Below are 21,337 nucleotides of genomic sequence, written 5' to 3' on the forward strand. Positions count from 1 at the left end.
TCGACCGTCGCGTATCGGTCAGCTTGTGTGTTTGTTTGTTCGCGTGATAACGAGTAATCACGTCGACACCGAGGGAGGAGTGAGAAGGGGGGTGTTCACCTACGTGCCATAGGTCATGTTGGGGTTGCGTTAAAGGGTAGTATACTGCCGTGCTAAGCACAAAAACGGTGTGTCAGGGAAACCTTATTTCGAGATAATCGAAGTTTTGTAAATATAGTTTTATAATTTTGTATGTAAAACTGAGGTAGAGACACTCTTGTAAGTTTTTTTTTAATAAGTTCTAAACAAGAAACCGTTATTTAGGTAAGTTCATTGGATGGGTAGTTCTTTAAGATATCTGACGACATAAAAATCAAAATTTTGACTTTTTTTGAGACACCGCTTTTAGCTTAGCACGGCAGTATAGTTAAACCTTAAATGTTTGGCTATTCATTTAGTATTTCAGTTTCTAAACGCAGGGAGTGATATAATGCCTTTCAACCGATGATCCTGATATGCCTTTCTTAAGTCGTTTACCACCGACATGTAACCAACTTTACGACAAAGATATCTCATAAAAAATTAAAGCATCAGGAATCATCCTAAACAATTTCAATGTACAGACAGCATATACAACGAGTCCTTTCACGAGTAATCTTCACGATGCATTCCAGATAATAAATTATTTCAATTCCACGGCTTAGCGGGATTAATATCTCTTAGCTTCGTTGTGTTGAAATCTGTTTCGAATGCTGCTTCGGTGGATTGATTTCGGAAAAAAATAATAAAAACAAGTGAACCATAACGAATCTATATTAAAAATGGCTAAAGTATTTCCCCCTTATTCATAAATGTTTTTCATTTTTTATTAGACGTTATTTACTCCATCCTTACATAAAAAAGTCTATGAATAAGGAGGTTTCTTTGTATGAACACGATGCTAATTATGAAACACTTTTCTGATTCTGATAATAATTTTACTAATAGGCAGCTATATTTGTGCTATTTTTATCTCGTAGACTACTAACAAAACCACGACCAAAGTAATTAACTGAGAAATTTAGAATAGATTTAAACAAACGGAGCAGTGCAAAAGCAATCTGATTACATCACACGAATGCAATCCCGTGTTTAAAAATCAATACACACAACAATTAATTAACATTCGAAACACCAAATAACTCTTATTGGCACCAAATCGCATATCAACGCGGTCAGGAAGCTAATCTGTTAGGTAAAGAATAACATTGGATATTCACAACTTGTATTGTTACGTGAAAACACACTACAGTCGTAAAAAAACGCATGCTTTCATAATTTAAGGGTTAGGCAAAAATACAACTTGTCTATAGTGGTTAAAGCAAACATAAGTTTGTATTCTGTCATCACAATAAAAAAACTATATAATTATTTATTTTATTCAAAATCGAGTTAAGGATATATTCGTAATCAGTAAAAAGCATCTAAAATTTTTTGCTGCGTAATTTTTATGTAGAAACCTTTATCCTTGAGGGCAGTTTTTATCGCCAAAGGAATAAGCAGAAGCTTTTAAACGCAATTCACTAATTGTATTTGTCCTATTTTGTGGCAAGTATAACGTTTGCTATAGCGAGTAAATTATTCAATATGTTAACTATTTCACATACAATATATTGTTTTCCAGTGAAACATATAGAAATCTGTTCAGCATTTATTTTTTTCCTACAGATTAAAAACTTTTATACATTCTATTATTAAAATTGTAATAATATTATGATAGGTTAAAACTGATGCAGTGGATCCCAAGGCATGTTTTGAGATCAATGATCTATATTTATAAACACGCATAACAATAGCAACTGACGACTAACAACAATGTCTAACTATAAATACGTTTATGAAATCAATAACACATATCTTTCTTCTTACTAATATTACAATAACAAAAATTTGTATAAATATTTGGATCTTTGTTAGAACAAAAACTGCTGAACGGATTTGGATGAATTTTTGCACACGTATAGGCAATCTTCTGGGTTATCATATACGTTTTAACTACTATTATGATAAGGTTTTACTGGTGAAGGGTTACATTTTCCTAAAGGGAACCCGACATATCACATAAGTACAAATATGCATAAATACGTTTCGTAAACTCTAATTATAATCACTACATAGTATAAAACAAAGTCGCTTTCTTTGTCCGTATCTATGTATGCTTAAATCTTTAAAACTACGCAACGGATTTTGATGCAGTTTTTTTTTAATAGATATAGACTATATAGATTCAAGAGGAAGGTTTATGACATCCATTAAATAGTGGAGAAATATTGCACCTGTACGAAGCTGGGGCGGGTCGCTAGTTTGATATAAATTACGAAAGAGAAGCACCGGCTTCGAGTTATATGGACCCTTCGCCACCATGGCTTTCACCTATATTTTTCCAATACCAAAATAAAAATTTCGCCTATACCCCCGTCAATACAATAGCGTTACGAAACAATTTCCTAACGGTAGCGCGTGTCTGTGCGTTCATTGTGGCCCGTATGGATATTACCATTTCATATGTTAAAAGTATCACGTTGTGAGTGAAAGCAGAGCTTATACCGCGCGTCGGACCGCCAGTTCGCGCGCGGACTTGAACCACTGTCGTACGTTTGTTAAAAATACGCGTGAAAAAGGAATTTACGGTGAGTTATTTTTATTGTATAACTAGCTGACCCGACAGACCTTGTCCCGTCTTAGTTATGAATTTGCAGCGCGCATTCTGTCAATCGCTGACAGTTATTTCAAACAATTGACAGTTATATAAAATTAATATTTTCGTTAAGTTTTCTTAAATTTTCTAATTTTCCGCGCAATTTTTTGAATTTTTTCTTTCATAAGAACCTTCTCCTGACAATAACAAACACAACAAAAAAAAAATTGTGTAATTGGTCCAGCCGTTCACGCGTGATGGCGTGACCAAGGGAAATAGGGATTCATTTTTATATATATATATACATGTGTCTTGGACGAAGGAGTTAGAGTACTATCGATTGGTATATTTTTTTCGATAGCGTATATAGTAGAAGGAAGCACTGTTTTAAACTGATTTGTTAGTAATTACTGCGCGTGAGACCTATGTAATGTCTAAGGACGAGCGCAGGACTTACAGTCATTATTTTTTTTCTTTTTAAATAGTGACTGCCTCGGTGGCGTAGTTGTATTGCATGTCCCGTACAATAGCGCTCTGAGTTCCTGGGTTCGAATCCCGGGTCGGGCAAAGTGATATTTGGGTTTTTCTGCTCAGTATCAGCCCGGAGTCTGGAATTTGTGCCCGATATGGCGATAGGCTCGCCCCCTATCACATCATGGGACGGAACATACTTGGCGAAAAGTGGGTGCCCTAGTTGCGCCTCTGCATACCCCTTCGGGGATAAATGCGTGATGTTATGTATGTATGTATGTAAATAGTGTTGCTAGTTGCTGTTGTTGGCAGAAGTCTCATAATGTCTAGTAATTATAATTTATCGATATTATGAAAATGATCGTAAAAGCTTCAATAAATCACAAGCTGATTACTTAAATTCTGAGACAAAAACCGTTCAAAAACAAATTAACCTTTAAGTTAATTTTGTTTTCTCGTCAGTAACAAGTAATTAACGATTGCCTTTTTGTAATGTAATGTGAAGTACTTAATCACTCGCTAATATGGCAGATATTATAAATATCAAACTACCCACATTTATCATAACACGGCCGTGAACTGTCAGTATGTGGGTTCAATTCTCAGGTTAAATTATTATTGCTTTTAGGAATTATTGTCTTATGATAAATAAATTGCAATTTGACATTCCGTAACATGGAGGTCTGTCAAACATAATTGTTGGTTGTTTTATCAACGTATCCGATAATCAAAATAATAATTATTTTTATAGTGATTTTTTAAGTTTATGTGAATGTTATACATTGAACTAAAACTATTTACGGATTTTATCGTGGTTTTTTATATTATTATTTCGCTTTACTTGCGGGTGACCATCTCAGTCCGCCCCGTGACCATGAAGGCTGCAAAGTCTTCGAAACGTCGGGAGAAAATAATAATACAAATAACCGAGATAAAATCCGTAAATAGTTTTATTTCAAAGTTATTTTGTTTAGTCGATAAAGAATTCAAATATTAATATCTATCTTCTATAATTATATGTATATTGGTATATGTTTATTGCTTTGTATGAAGAGATGAGCTCGCCGTTCGCCTTATGGTAAGCGATACGACCGCACATAAACAGTTGATACACCATCCAATGAATTACAAAGTATTGTTTGGTATTCCACTGCGCTCGCCATCCTGAGACATGAGATGTTAAGTGTAGTTACACTGTAACACTATATTTTATACTATAAGGGAGCAGAATTTAATATCATTGGCTATACTCTATAACCGAGTTGTTCTTATTTATTAATTACATTATTTAATTCTGCATCCTTTAATTCAAATTTGTTACCATTTTTCTACTTGCAAGAGATGATATCTTGGTGAAGAACACAGGCTTTGCTACACCAGGCGCCATTTCTCTTTAATACGTATATGTACTTGAATGTTATAGTAACATTTTAGATTATAATGTAATAAAAAACTATTATCATTATTATTACGAATGATATAATATATAATAATATCAGCCCTTTTTCTGTCCCACTGCTGGGCATGGTCCTCTACTACTGAGAGGTATTAGGCCTTTGTCCACCACGTTGACCCAATTCAGATTGGTACATTTCACACACCCTTAAAATTCCTATAGAAAACAATTCCTATAAATAACATCTAAGGTATGCTGGTTTCTTCACGATGTTTTCCTTCAACATTAAAGCAAGCGATAATTCACAAAGAATACTCACATAGCTTTTTTTTTAGAAAAGTCAAAAATGTGTGCCTTTGGGATTTGAACCTGCGGACATTTGTCTCGGCAGTCCGTTCAACAACTAGGCTATCGCCGCTTTTACGAACGTTATAATTGACGACAAATATTTCATCAAAACCCAAATAGTCGATTACCAAGTCATAAAACACTCCACACTAAAGCAACTCCATCGAATTATGTTGCCGTTACTAAATATTTTCCCTTTATAAGCCCCATGAACAGTTCATTATAATCCCATAACAAGTCTTAAAGTAACTATGATCTCGTGATGACCTCACAATGACCTTTGTTGTCATTTCTCCTTCGCTTTACGTAACGTGTCGTCAACCGATGTTACGTCAAATGTCAAATGATTTGTTTGGACATACGAACGTGTATGAAATTATTTATATTAATAGTCTATGATAGTCAAGCGGGGAACGAACTGTGCTAGGGTTGTCACTTCTGAGTTTTTGAAATTATTTTTCATTTGAACGGTAAATATTGAAGAGGGTTTCTAATGTTATTATGATTGTTTTAACTCATTGAAGACATCTATATAACAAATAATTATCTATTTTAAATATTTAAGTCTACCTACACGTGTTGTAGACAAGACCCTTGGTTGTGTCACTAATTATCTTGTTTTGGGGGATGTTTAAAAAATCTTCTGTCAAATGTAACTGCGAATTTTAAGTAATTAAATGTAACCAAAAATACGATCAAAAACCAAAAATCATAGTTTTTATATTATTTTTGAGAAAGGTAAACGGTCCATTATTAGTCACTATAGACAAAATAAAACAGCAAACTTGTTTCGAAAAAATATCCAGCTATTCTAAAGATACATGTCACTGTAAATTTCACTAACAGTATCTTTATATTTTCACAAATCTCTTTCCTTACATCATGATTACTGGCAGTAGATTTAACCGTCTCACTAACCGCAATATAACGCGAATGAAAGTAAAAACTGAAACGCAGAGTTACGGACATTTAATAAGCTATTGTTTATAATCGTAATGACATTTCATGCCATCTAAAGAAAAATTAATGGTCATAGCATTTTGATATTTATTTGCGGCTTCACTAGTGAGAGTTTGTGAGTAGATTTTCGTTTATACATTGCGTATTTTCTCGGGATTTATGATAACACAATTCGTTTTAAGTGGCTTACGTTCTGTGAATTGTAAATTATTACGTTCGTCTTTCCATGTAACATTCTCTAATTATATGCATAAATATCTGAAATATAAAAGAAAATATATAACATTTTTTTTCCTTTTTTTATTGATTTATTATGACAAGAATACAAATGCTTACAATATAATCTCGCCAAACTTTAAAGTTTGTTACTGAACAGGTGCAATGCTAAAAGATCCGGAGCTAAAAACCTTCGAACATTTAGTAATAATTTCGTAACAAACACTTGGTATGCATTTGAAATTAATCACGAATCCGTCAAAATATAACATAAAGTAAATAACTACCGCGCGACACGCAACCGACAACTATATTGGAAATAGTGTTGGGGAATTCACTTTCAATTTCGCGTTTATCCGCACTGATTTTGATTGATTCGCACTCGTAATGCAACGCGCGAACGTGTTTTCTTGTGTTACGCAACGCACATGCGAGAATTTCCGTTTGTTTTACTAAGTTCGATATAGTACGTCTATAGTATTCAAATAAAAACAAACTTACGTAACCTCAAAGACAGTATTTATAGATAACTTTCGGTTTCGATATGCGCTCAGCTGACATTAGAATTCGCCGCATTCGCAACACCACTAGAACGTATCAATTAACAAACACGCACCATGTTTCCACAAGTTAAAATAATGCATTAATTATTAAGTTACTTTCCCCTCTCTCGGTTAGCGGTGGAAAACGCGAAAGTCGACGACTAGTGTTAGTGTAAGCGCAGCGGCCGCCCATCTTGCTGCGTGAAACGGAACGTGGTCGTAACGGAAAAATAATTCAAAAATAGAACGAGCCAGTGACAAACGACAGTGTCGAACTAAGTCTAGTTCTAAATTTAAAAGCGCATACCGAACGGAAATTTAGAACGGCCCAACGGATTGCATGATCTATTTTCGTCGCCGAGTGCAGCTGCCCGCCTGAACTTTGTCGTAGGGATTCCGCTTTCTTTTTTTTTTGTGTAAAATAACGTTCCGTTCTACGCTGTACACTTTCGTTTATCGTGATCTCGGGGCGTGGTCGATTGTTTTGTAATTGGCATTGACAGTGAAAGCATTTGACGGCTGTCGTCCGATTGTCGGTAAATATTTTCTAACATTATTTGTAGCCATTATACCCTTATACTTTCACTGTTTTGAATAAATTATGTTTAGAGCCATGGCTTGCGTAATGTTAGGTGATCACGCATTGGTGTTGTGTGAATTCTTGCTAATTGTTTTGGAAGGTCAAAGTATTGTAAATTGGCAATTAATGTTGTAACTGAATTTGTAATTACTATTAAGATCTATCGTAGGGCCCGCGGAGTGGTCTCAGTACAAATGTAGTTTTAATCGCAGTTACCAAGGACGCCTTGCCGCAACTGGTTTCTCGTTCGGTTTCCGCGTAGTGGTCGACATTTTTGTTGACGTATTAGGCGAGTTTGGGTATTATTATTACGTAATCAAGGGACGGTAGTTTGTTGATAGGAGTGCCATTAAATGACGTTAAAGAATCATAGACGGATTATTTTATTTGTTATTATTTATTCGAGTAACATAGGACTTATATTGTTAGTAAAGGATATAATATTTCTTAAAATTATATTGGAAATAAAAATATGAATTGATAAAAATATAAAGTAAATGATTTCCTCTTATTAATAACGAATCAGATTTTATAATAATGTTTGATGAAAACAATATATTGTTGTCTTTGTTTTTAGTTTAATTTGCCTTTTTAATATTTATTTCGTTGAAACAAGATACATATCTAGAGATAAACCAACAACATACTAGACGATTTAAGACTAATTAACATATATTTAACATTAGATACAGACAATAATGTATCTATCTCTTTAAAAAGTAGATACCTGCTATATGCTAGCTCATCATCATCAGCCCTATATTATATTCTTGTCCCACTGCTGAGCACGGGCCTCCTCTACTACTGAGAGGGATTAGGGCTTAGTCCACCACGCTGGCCCAGTGCGGATTGGTAGACTTCACACACCTTTGCATTTTTTTTTGCTTTGGTTTTGAACCTGCACTATCGTCTCGGCATTCCGTTCCACTCCCGATTAGGCTATTGCAGCTACCTTAAAATAATTTACAATTCTAGATGTTATTAAATATTACAATTACAACAACTTCCCACTGCTAAAACATGACATACGATAATTCTAATTCCGCGATCACCTATCAATCAACAGATAACATTGTCGTAACTCAGTAGAATAACGCAACTGTGACATAACGCCACTGTAATGGCATCTGTGGTTGCAACGGTCGAGTGACACAACCGTTACCACTGTCATTATCATGATATTGTGTCATCAGTGCAACTAGCTGGGCAAGTGAAGTATTTTTTTTACGTGCACGGTGAAGTTACTCCACTGGACCTGATGGTATGAGGAGTGGGATCCAATTGGATGTCGACTGACGGAAGATTACCCCGCGAGAGTCGACACAATTATGCCGGCCTGTTGGAACCGGATATACACATACTGATCCCAGAACGCGAAACACTTATGTGGGACACTATAGCGGGTTTTAACACCTTGAGTACGGTGATCGCTATGCGAGGAATATAAAATATATCCTACCATCAGTACATTTTTGTATTGTTTTAGAAATGCACGACGAGACGAGCAAGTTGCTCGCGGTGGTATCTACCAGATTCTTGCATTAGATAAACCTACAACCTGATGTAATGTGACTATAGAGCTTACTACGTAGCATGGTGAAGAACTATAGGGACCGTTTCAAAGCATGGACGAGTAGGTATCGCGCTATAGTGCAATTTAAGTAAAATATATTATTAATGATGGGCAAGATGGAGGAGAAGAGAAACGCTGGGCGAAGGAAAAAAATCGTGGCTCAGACCCGGGAGTGGACCGGTATCACCTCCGTTGAACACCTGTTCCGCCTGGCTAATGATAAAGAGAAATACACGAAGCTGACGGCCAACCTTCAACAATGAAGAGGCACTTGAAGAAGAATAAGATATATAGGAATTTAAACAGCGGTAGAAGCGGTAAAATTCTACAATATGCGAGCCGAATCTTACCTGTCTAGTTATGTCATAGTTTTTAAATAGTCAAGTAAGAGGTGTCTTCGAATAGTAAAGTCGATATGAGAATGGGCACAGCAGTACGAAGTACGGATTACTTACGAGACGACCAAGCCAAACGCCTGATAGTAAGAATACCCACAAACATTGTCAACCATACATAACTTTGTATTATTAACATACTAAACTTACTGAGAGCGGCGATAGCCTAGTTGGGTGTGGAACGGACTGCCGAGACGAATGTCCGCAGGTTCAAATCCCAAGTGCACACACCTCTGACTTTTCTAAAAAATCATGTGTGTATTCTTTGTGAATTTATCGTTCGCTTTAACGGTGAAGGAAAACATCGTGAGGAAACCTGCTCATCTGAGAAGTTCTCTATAGGAATTTTCGATGGTGTGTGAAGTCTACCAATCCGCACTAGGCCAGCGTGGTGGACTAAGGCCTAATCCCTCTCAGTAGTAGAGGAGGCCCGTGCTCAGCAGTGGGCAAGTATATAATACAGGGCTGATATTATATTATATAAACTTACTGCCAGCGATTAATGGCTACATGCCTTAACCAGAAGAATTATGATGCCCGAAGGTGACATAAACAAAGTATTACCCAGACAGATTGGAGACCTAGTGAAACTATCTATGATTCAACAGGAAAATGAAAGTGCAATTAATTTGATATATTGATTTTACAATTATAGATTCAAGGATATCCTTAAAAGTATTTAAGACGTTAAGGAAATACATATTACTTACTAATAGGTACTTTAAATATACTTAACCAACATAATTTCTCACGGCAAATTTAATAAAATGTAATTTTTAGAATAAATACATTACAACCGTCATTATGTAATTTTAATATTTTTTCTTTTAACTTGGACTTTTACGTCCAACACCTAGATCCAAAATGCGGATTATAAAAACATATGATACTTAGCAATAAGACAATTGGTAAGCTTTTGAATAAGTTTGGTATAAATATCGAATCCAACATTGCAAAAAGAAATTACAGTGAATGAATTTCTAAAACTGACCTTTTAAAACTATTCAAAGAAATTTTTAATACTATAAGAGGCGTAAAATCGTTTATCTTTGTAATAAACATAAAAAGCCAAGCCGTAATAGCCTCTAATATCTCAATTATTACCGTTACAACGGACTATACTCTAGTTGGGAGTGGAATGAACTGACGAGACGAAAGTGGTAGGTTCACCACCCAAGGAAAATCTGAATTTCGGAGTTACATATGTATTCTTTATCAATGATAGTTCAATTTAACGGTGAAGGAAATCATCTTGAAGGAACCTATAGGGGTATACCTAACAATTCTTCATAAGGTATGAAGATAGGAAGTCTTAAAATAAAACTATCTTGCGGATTTCATCGCGGTTTTTATATTATAATATTATCCCGACGTTTCGAAGACTTCAGCCTTCGTTCAGGGGCGGACTGATAGGAACTCTGTCAAACCACACCACGCTTGGTGGAGTATGTAGCAGAGGAAACTCCTGCCCAGCAGTGGGACAGTTATACAGGGTTGCTATTACTATACCGTTACACAATAACAGAAAGCATATCGAAGTTAACAGAACCACCATTACCTCAGTTAATCTAGACGCAGGCGACGCCGTGGCCAATCGACTTACGACTTAATTTAACAGCTGTTACACCACCGTTATAACTGTCGCAGTTAATTAATTTCGGCTTTAATTTTTGGAAAGTTAGCAAAAAAAATTGGACAAGGCTAGAACAGAGGCTTTCGATAAATGTGGAATTTGGTAGAGTTAATTGATGTTTAAGAAAATTTTATACTGTGTTATTTGGTGTATTTCGGATTAATGTTGAAAGTGAAACTGATTATGATTTTACATAATTCAAATTATCGTGATATCAAAAAAGCGTTGTAAATTCACTTTTAATCTGTAGACTAAATCGCCTTCACGAACAGCAACAGATTTCTATCCACCATTTATTTTTAAATGTAAATAAATTATAATTTGTAACCAAATTCAACAATTCTATTGTTACTTGTAGGTAATTGTGATGTACTTTCTTGTAAACTGCCACTGACTCTTGAATCCTTACATAAAATTTGCATTGTCCTCACCAATACACTTCTATGGGAGATAACGAATAACCTATTTTGTTACAGACAACAGACAGCGCGGACTTCCTAGCCACAAGGCCTCATACAGCGGCGGTCCTGCCAGGCAAGCCGGCCGCGAACCCGCTGCAGTTCGTGCGGGTCGGCCCTGCAGACCTCGGCAGCAGAGCGCGCGAGCAGCTCCGCAGGGCGGAGCTAGCTAAACGGACCGAGCCAGCGCGCATTGAGAGGCAGGAGGATTGGCAATCGGTGAGTTGGGAGTGAATTTATTGGATGTGATGTTTATCATAACTCAATAACCTCTGAAAAGATTAGGCCCACAGCTAGACAGACCATGTCCTGCGTGTTGTTACTGCTAGCTTGACAATGTGGCTTCACGCGCGTAGTCGAGTAAAGTGAAGCCTGGAAAATGTAGACCGCCTAGATATGGTGCAAGATTACCATACACGTTATTGTTTTAATTAGAAAAGTACATGGTGGAAATTTTATTACGGGAAAGGTCTTTCCTTCAGGTAATGTGGTGAACAAAATTAAGTGTATTTGTATATTTCCTCTATGTAAATGACACGTCAAGTCCCTCGTCTGGTAGTACGCGCCACTGGAAGTCTACTCACTACCACTCTAGGTCTCATAATTCAATTAAAACTAGGTCATTCAATACGGCCCCAATTTCCCCAAAGACTAATATCCCATTAAGAAGAGTAAAGACCACTCCGCCCCACGAGGCTGGCAATTAAAACCATCAGTGATTTGTCATCGCTCGGCCTCAATCGACCGTTTCACGGAACTTGACGAGAGCCAACATAATTAGTTCGAGATTGTTAGTTTTCTTTTGCTACGTAGTTGATAATAATCTGGCATGTCATGCTAAAGCAGGAATTACGGTATTTTTTTCGCAATCAGCTCGGCGCCGTGATATGGCAAATAATACACTTCACGCACTTTTTAGTGTGTAACCTCCTTCATTTTGTGTATTAGTGCAAATACACAAATGAAATCACGAATTTGATTATGGTTCAATCACTCGTCTTCCTTCCATTGGAGTTTGGAACACTTCTAACTTGAGCTTAAATAAATCATTTTTCAAATGCTTTCGTTAACGTTAGTAATAACAATTTATTCTGTAAATGTAGAAACGATTTTTTTTTTCATTTCTACATCAAATGTTGGCAAGCATTAAGCATAACTCTTGTATTGTATAGGTAAATTTTAATCTGTTTAATTCTGAGTTGTTTATATCCATAAATACAGCTATAAGAATTTACTATAAGGTGAGACATCAACGAGGGGTGACACACATGCAGATTTTTTGTTATAATGACACAATAGTTATCCAGTGGAGTTGGTTTTTTTGGACCCGTTCCTATAAAAATGCCTTTCTCCTTTCCCTAGTACCATATCTACTTATTTCGTTTGACTATCTATATATAATATTTATGATAATTAGAAGGACGTAGCATGTAGTTCAGTAATGGGAATAACCCGCGGTAAACCATCGCTGATTAATATGCTCGTCGCGGCACCAGTTTCCTTTATTTGTCATGATTTGTGAATAGACTAAACAGAGATCCGTTTACCAACGTGATAGACATTTATTTATTTAAGATTGCAAACTGAGTTTACAATGATAATTTACAAATGTATCACACATTCATAACAAACAAAAAAATATTGCAACTCTGATTATATGCAACCACAGCAACCACATAAATTGAATTGTGTAATCTTCTTCAGACAGATATATTTTTATTGTAAGCGATACCACCCTTGAATAGTAGAAACACCATCCAACACATTAAATTACAAAGTATTGCTTGGTATTCCACTGCGCTCGCCATCCTGAAACATGCGATGTTTTATTAGTCTTATTATATCCAGAGGTTACACTGGCTACAATGTCCTTCAAACCGGAACGCAACAGTGACTACACGCTGCTGCTTGACGGCCGAAATAGTCATTGCGGTGGTACCTACCCAAGCAGAAGCTCACATATTAGAGACCTACTATCAGTTAGGATTAGGCTTTAGTCCACCGCGCTGGTCTAGTGCGGATTGGTAGACTTCACATACCCTTAAAATTCTTATAGAGAACTTCTAATATATGCAGGTTGCCTCACGATGTTTTCCTTCACCGTTAAAGCAAGCGATAATTCACAAAAATACATATGATTTTAGAAAAGTCAGCGGTATGTGCCATTGGTTTTTGAACCCGCGGACGTTCATCTCGGCAGTCTGCTCCACAAGCAACTAGACTATAACCGCTTTTAGTATCATACCACAGTCTATCCTCAACGCGTTTTTACCTTAACATTTTCCTTACACTATCACAAATCTTCCATTAAATATTTTTCTACAATCGTGATAAACAATACTATGTACCGGCGGTATATCTAAAGTTATTCCATGGCGGCGGATACAACGCGCGGCGTTTTTTTAATCGCTGCGTGGAATGCGTTTCCGTCGTCCTGGGTAACACTGTATAATTTGTTTTTATTATAACACATTATTGTTTCGTGATGAGGTGTGAAATCGATCATAAATGTGTATGTTAGATTACATTTTAGACGTTTGGATTATTTAGAAGTTAACGCAATAGAATCGTTTTTTTTGTTGTTTGGGAATGCCTGTAGATGGTCAAATATAGGTACTTTTTCATTTATTTATTTATATATGTATTGAAAGTTTACAGCACTTGTCCAAAACATTTACTAACAATATAATCTAACTCAAAATTTAACAATAGTAATGCCAACAATAACAATAAAATAAAATTCAAACAAATAACTAAAATTATCTTCAATACTTTATTAAACTAGATCTTTTTAAAGCGTTTTAATCCCTAAAATACACAATAGGTCTCTTAGTCCAGCAAGGTATAATTACAAGATTTGTCCATATCTGCCCCAAGCGTTGTCTGTCTAGCGTAAAGAGTATTAAAATCAATTTTACTGGGTATTATAGAAACAATGTTTCATTTCTCCGGATGACGAGCGTAGTGAATTACACGCATCTAGAAATACGATTAGCGAAACTAGTGTACTGCCCCTACTTACCCTCCCAATAAGCGTGAACTTATACATACAAAACTCGTGAGCACTCATAAAAGAAATCAATAGACGTTAAATATGTGTTCTTGCATGTCGGCTTGTTAGACAATAATTGCTATAATTAAGATAATTGCGTTCTGTGACATGTTGCGTAACCATTTCTGAGTATCCTGCATGGTCAGAATATCTAGCATTGTTAAAGAGTATGGTACATACTAAGAAATGTAGGTACCAATTGCAACAGAGTTAAGACTAGCAAGTTCTTGCGGCAATATATAGCGCAATAACTCTAAGATCCTTTTACATTTTATTTTAATAATTTTATACACTAGCGCCATTACTGCAAGTTTTGCAAGCGTCAAAGTTTACAGAAGGCAGTTTGGCATGATTGTATACACGGTAAAATATCTTTGAGGAAGTAAATTTCTGCAAGATTTCTTGCTAATCTAAACCTTGCCTTAAACTGTAAATGGCGTGTTGCTCGCGACGTTTTGCGTTCAAAATATTCCCAAAATAGAAATGTTTTCTGAGATAAATAGTAGCCTACATGTTAATGCAGGACAGGCTTTATCCGTGGGCCAAATTCCATCCAAATCCGTTCAGCCGTTACGTTTACTTCTAAAAACATACACAAGTAATCGCATTTATGAATTGCACTTTTATTGAAGAATATAGATAATACCTAAATAATATTATGGAGCTAACACTTCCGTTTACATTTTAGACAAATTGTATTGAAGTGAAATAGCTCTAGTACATTATAAACAGGTTTGACTCCCGGTCTTAGCCATAGATTAAATAAAAGGGGCAATAAAACTGTATCGTCGTAATTTGTTAATGCTGGCGTGTTCGCAAACACAGAGTTACCGCCCTTAAACACACTGCAATAGAAACAGCTATTTGAGTGGTGCAAGTTACAAGACGTAGCGTAAACATTAGATTATGCTGGGTATGAAGTTATTGCATTTTTTGATATTTATTCTATTGGGTAGCAGATTTCAAGTAGATATGAATCGGTGTGTATTTGTTTTATCCACAAATATATTTCCTTAACTGTATAGAAGTTATTACATTCTTTAATATTTGATTAACTACGCTGTTATGCTATATGTTGTAAAATATTAGACTCTAATAATTAAAGTAATGTTAAACAATAAAAATAGCTACTGACCGCCCCCGCTCTCGCGACCTCCTATAACTTACACTGTTTGAAATTACAGTAAACAATTTATAGACGGACGGGTAAAATTATAAAAAAAAAACTCATCTCTCACACGCGATGTGCCGACACGCGCGCGTAAATTATATGCGCTTGCGCACTTTACTACATTTTGCATGTGCTTCTGGAAATGAGGATGGAGATTAAGAAAGCAATAATACATCATAGACTAACATATTGTTTGACTAGATTACAAGTCAAGCAAGTATACAGTAAAGACACTAATTTTAGGTATTAAACACATTATAGTGTATGGGAAGTTAAGATTTGATTTCTTAGAGTGAAAACTGCTGTGTAACACCACGTAACGTTTTGTTGTGTCATTATGCAAGCACAAAAATGCTTAGCGGCAAAATACACTGCGGTAGTACCTGCCTGGATTTTAGCGTACGAAAGCCCTTATAATTATTTGTTTACAGTCTATTTTTTATTATCTGTATAAGCTATGGAAGTTGTCTTCGATGCCAATCTATGTGGTATTGTGTGGAGGTCACGGGCCGCGGATCTGACGCCTTTATATTATGCCTAATGTCATCGCGATATGCCTATTTGTATTCTAAATTAATATTGACTGCAACATATTTGAACAATGGCGTTGTTGAGACTCCATACATGAATCAAATTGGGATAAAAGTTGAAGAAGAAGTTATAAACTTACAGCACGTTAAAAGTCTTGTATAACCCAGGAACGCTCGATTCCAATAGAACCCAAAACATCCAACCACATCATGACGTCCATCTACAACATGACCAATGACACACGACCTTGTAAAGGTCACTGAAACTAGCTGAATGCAGGCCGCTTCTGCCTGGATTGGTTTAGCAATCTTTAGGGGAGAATTATGTTCGGCATTTGACTTCCAAAGGCTGAAGAAGATTGATACACCGAAATAAATCGCGGATCACTCATTGAGCTAACGCCCTTTCATTTAACATGTTTAACCGCTACCAGCACTATGAGGACCTCCATTATTTTTGCTATCAGGACACCATGATATATGGAATTGGATACGTCACGCTTTTCTAGTCTATAGCTGGCTATTTTTTTAATAATAATGACTAACGAGAATGAAATCATAAATACAACCCATGCGACTTAAGTGTGGACTTCGCCTGAATGCCTTGAGCAACCCCTCTCCCACCTTGGGCGCTTGTAGATGTTACTGTGATATATTGTTAATAAAGATCAGCACAGCCCAACGGTAACGCAACACTTCCGGGCCGTTGGCGGCGCAGGGCGGACATCTCCGGTGTGCTGTGCTGTACTTACTGTTTACTTTATTGTTTTATTCCACTACCCAAGAACACATAAAGTGGAGAACACCACAGTTACCATCAGGCGAGCGGCATGTGCATCTTATCATTCTATTTAAATAAAAAATCAAAATTTCGTACAAATAAATTCACGAAATGTTGATCTAATAAAAGTCGCAAGAGGTCGCTGTATGCGGGTCGCTTCCAGGTCGATCTGGAAGTCTTTGGGAGAGGCCCTTGTTCAGCAATGGACATCCTGCGGCTGATGATGATGATTGAATTCACGAAATTAACTTTATTAACAAACTACGAGGTCAGGTAAGTCGCTTGGGTTGAACCATTATTGTAAACAAATCACTCCGCTCCATGCAACATCTAGCTTAAAATTATTTTCCATTTAAATGTAACAAGATATACGTAAAACTCAGAGAATAATATTAAAAATAGTAAATGAATACTGCATTGTACGAGTGTAATTAAAACCAGGATGTGATGAATAAACAATAGCAGCTGGTGTTGCGCAACTTATAAAAACGTTAGCGAATGCAGAGTAACTTAATATTTTTTAGATTGTATAACGGACGAAACTGCGTGTCAGACAGTGTATACTTGTATACGTAAGCTTTTTCTGAAGAGGTAGACGGCCCCATAGCACACCTGTTCATCTTTAAATTTTATAAAACAAAGTCCCCCGCCGTGTCTGTCTCTCTGAACGCTATATACTTAAAAACTTCAAAACGGATGTTGATAAAATTTTGTATGGAGATTTGAGACTGGGAAGGACATAGGTTGCTAAAATAGCCAAATAATAATGCTTAATATAGCAGGACTTTTATCCCAAAACAACTCTATCACGCGGCCAAGCAACGAGCAAAAGCTTTTCGATTAAAATTTACGTAAAGAGAAACCCGATTAAGGAGCGGTTTATCAAATCTCCAGTTGTCTCACTGACCGGCGAAACACAAAGAAAATCTCTATACAAAGGTACAATTCTAGTCGAACGAGTCTTTTCATATATCACAAATAAAAATATGAAGTGTTTAGTTTTTAAAATGTTCATTACTCATTCTTCAGAAGAATTTTCTTCCTTAAAATGGTTCGTTTGGTAATGGTAAATTTTAACTGTTGTTCCAGAACCTGGACAACTGGAAGTCGTCGCGGCGGAAGCGCGTGGAGCACATCATCGAGCGCTGCGTGGAGGTGCGGCGCATGGAGCACGAGACCGGCCAGCCGCGCGCCAAGTCCAAGACCTTCAACGAGATGCTTGAAGAACGGTATGTACTCTTAGTTTTATGCTTTTACTAGCCTTTATCACGAAGGGTTATTAAAGATCCTCGCAATTCCAAAAAGACCAATGGAAAATGTATACTGAAAACTTTTTTCATAACCGTCTCGTGTGACTCTGTGTATCCCAAAAGAGACAGGAGTGAAGGAAAATTTCACGCACTTAAAGCCAAATTAAATACATTTGCTGTCATTTTGTCGTAAGGCTTCGAACCATAAGGTATTGCCGTCCAAAATTAAATACAATAATGTTTTTGAACTCCTCAATATTTCCAGAATTATAAAGTCTATCCAGCTGCGACATGACAAAGACTCGGTCCAACCCAACATTAAGTTATTACACAATGCAAAATCTAATCAAATGATTGCATTTAAGCTAATAACCGGCAATCGAGCGCATTTCTCAAGTTGATCCGCCATTATCATAATAATACGTTGCGCGGCCTTGCCAACTATTTCATAATGCGTAATTGGTTTAATGTAGGGACTGTCCAGAGTATATATTGTAGTTTTGTTTCTTTTAATTGTTACTAGATTTTTAAAAAGTCCGGCTAGGTACGAATGCAATGTGTGTTTTTGTCAAGCCTGATACAGACTCATGTGGTACGCTTAGATGGATATTATAGCTACATACGCTTAGATGGACATAATAGGACATATAGCATTATAAGACTTAAAACGCAGGCTTTTTCATCTTAGGTACAAAAAAGTGGCTTCACTCCACCTCATGTTGAGTGACGTGAAGTCCAAAAAATAATGTCGATCGGAAGGAATAAATACATCCTCGATCGGAACTATTACTCCGGCCTGCTTGCGTCTTCATGGTCCGCTTATCTCAGTTTGGCTCAAAACGACGAGCGTAGTATACTGTCACCTAGTGCCGTGTAACATTCTGGATAGATTTTTTACGTGACGCCACTGCACCTGATGGTAAGTGGAGTGGAGTCCAATAGAATGTTGACTGACGAGACACGATTAGCCTTCGACAGTCGACACAATTATGCCAGTCTGTTGTAACAGGTTGATATACACAGGCTGTTCCCGGACACTTGGGCCACAATGGCGGGTTTTAGCACCTTGTGTACGGTGGTCGCTATCCGGGCGGATATAAAATATATCCTACCACCAGCAAATACGTGATGCTTTTATTTGTATGCCGTTTAACACCCAGCGGCTTTGTACTATATTCTGTATTGTATTGAGATGTGTATGATACAAATAACCTTTATCAAAGTACTTCAAACTCGTTAGTTCACAAGCTAGTGCTGCACGCTGTTTGTAACGATCTATCGATTCGCAACACTTGTAACATTATATCGATGTCATTGACTCAGCGGTGTACGGTTGCGTTGATTTAGGGTTCCGTAGCAAAGAATAACAAACTTAAAATACTAAGTATTGGATTATTATATTTATTTTAAACAACAAACAAAACAATTACTATCTTGAGTTTACAAGTTTCGGAAACGATATGACTTGGTGTTTACGACCTGCTAGCGACCTCTTAGCTCCAGTCAGTCCAGCCCCAGTCAAATTGTATTAAAAAGGCTCAAAAATTACCCAACTCTCAAATCAAATCCAGAATCTCCTCATCTACTCACATACCCTGCTATACAGCAAGCGACAAACAACTTATTACATAAAAAATAACAGAAAGTAAAACCATAACACTTTCAGAACCACATACCAGTACAAATTCCTCGTTGCGTGCCTTCTATCATTTAGTTGCATGCTAAACAGTTCCTGCAATTACGTGTAATGATACGGACTTAGTTTCCATACCGGCCAGGACATGCAATGACTAATGTCTTGCTAATACTTTGTCGTAAGTGCTGTTTTTGTACGATTATTGCTTCGCCTATCGAGAGCATATCATAGGGCCCGTTTTAGGCTCTGAAAAATATAATGTACTTTGTCAATATTTCTACTCAAAGATGACGCAACAGAAATCCAGGGTAAATGTTCTAATGTCTTAAATTCATATTACTCTTGATATGATCTTCTACCCTATTAATTTTAAATAGATAGGCTGGCATATTTCTGGTAAGTTTAAAGGTACAGTTCTCATGGTCTTCATTATACCTGGCCTTCATCGAACTTGCCATCACGTAAACCAGGATAAAAAAATCATCGTTAACTTTGAGAGCGACTTGTAAAAACGGGGGTAAAAAATATACAGAACCACATCTACAAAAATGTTACCTTCGCACAAAGGTTACTATTTCGTAACAATGTAAATTACATTTTGCACGGTAGCCCTCTATGTCTAACAATTGGCTTTATGTGTTTTTGTCATGAGAAATCAAACCGTTTTATTGTGTTATGTTTCCCACAACATTCTCAGGTTTGAATGCGTAGTTAACGCGTTAGTTTTGGTCCTTGTAATTTGAGGTGATTTTGGATTAGATATATTTTTTATCCGATTTTTTACTTTTTAGTGGCATACTCGACTATGAAACAAGTAATCCTTCGATCATCAATATTAAAAAGCATATTCAAATTTTGTTCTCTGATTAAAACAAAACTTGTGACTTGTTTGGAATTTGTCCGGTGTTAGATTTGCTGTAATTTTGAAATGTGCGTTGTGCCTTTGTCCCTTCAAAGATGATGCTAATATTATGTTATTTTTCCCACCTTAGACAGACGTAGACTTATTTAGTTTCCAACTCGTTTAAATTTAAACGTTCAGCTTTGACTTCTATCCGTCTTGAAGAGACTTCGCTCAATAATACTAATGCAAATCTTTGCTAAACAGCGCATGGCACTTAAATTCTAATAATAAATTTAAATACTCCGAGTTTCGCACATAAATTAATTAAGACTACCGATTAACGCATTCATAATTTTATTAATGTCATCTGTTGACCTTTGTGTTTTATTGGACATTTTATTATTACTTGTCGCTTTAAACTACTCGCATACTGCATAACTTTGTTCTTTTAATTAGAATCTTATATAATATGCCAATAATTATAATTATAAGCGGATTCTAGAGACATGCTTATTTTCTTTAATGTTCTGCAGAGGGGGAATACAGGTTAATTGTGACGATAATGCTCGAGATATAAATTTTTCCATATCAATAATCTACCAAATCTTATCTTACGATTTGCCTGATGTTATCCGGGGCTAAAGGGTCCATTATTATTAATTCCACTTCGGTAAATTTTGAATATATTCGTAAGAACATACTATACCTAAAAAGCTAGTCGCAAAGACAAAACATTACCCTAGAGTTTCAAAAAAAAGTCATCTAAACTATTTGATACATCAAACCCAATCTACCCTATCAAAGCATGAGAAGAATGAAATTCAACCCTTCACCGCCGAAGGAAA

The 21,337-nt window shown here is 36.3% G+C and overlaps 1 protein-coding gene across 5 annotated transcripts in view; it reads left to right on the forward strand.

The window, feature by feature from the left end:
* The window catches only part of LOC115440910 (LIM domain only protein 7), a 168,657-nt gene that overhangs the window by 113,903 nt on the left and 33,417 nt on the right, over positions 1-21,337 (forward strand). For all 5 annotated transcript variants that reach the window (XM_030165412.2, XM_030165410.2, XM_030165413.2 and 2 more), the window contains 2 exons: positions 11,247-11,447; positions 17,852-17,991. In XM_030165412.2, the coding sequence (XP_030021272.2) occupies positions 11,247-11,447; positions 17,852-17,991 (341 nt within the window). The remainder of the gene's footprint in view (positions 1-11,246; positions 11,448-17,851; positions 17,992-21,337) is intronic.

This window comes from Manduca sexta, chromosome 6 (assembly GCF_014839805.1).
Source record: "Manduca sexta isolate Smith_Timp_Sample1 chromosome 6, JHU_Msex_v1.0, whole genome shotgun sequence".
Classification (NCBI taxonomy): domain Eukaryota; kingdom Metazoa; phylum Arthropoda; class Insecta; order Lepidoptera; family Sphingidae; genus Manduca; species Manduca sexta.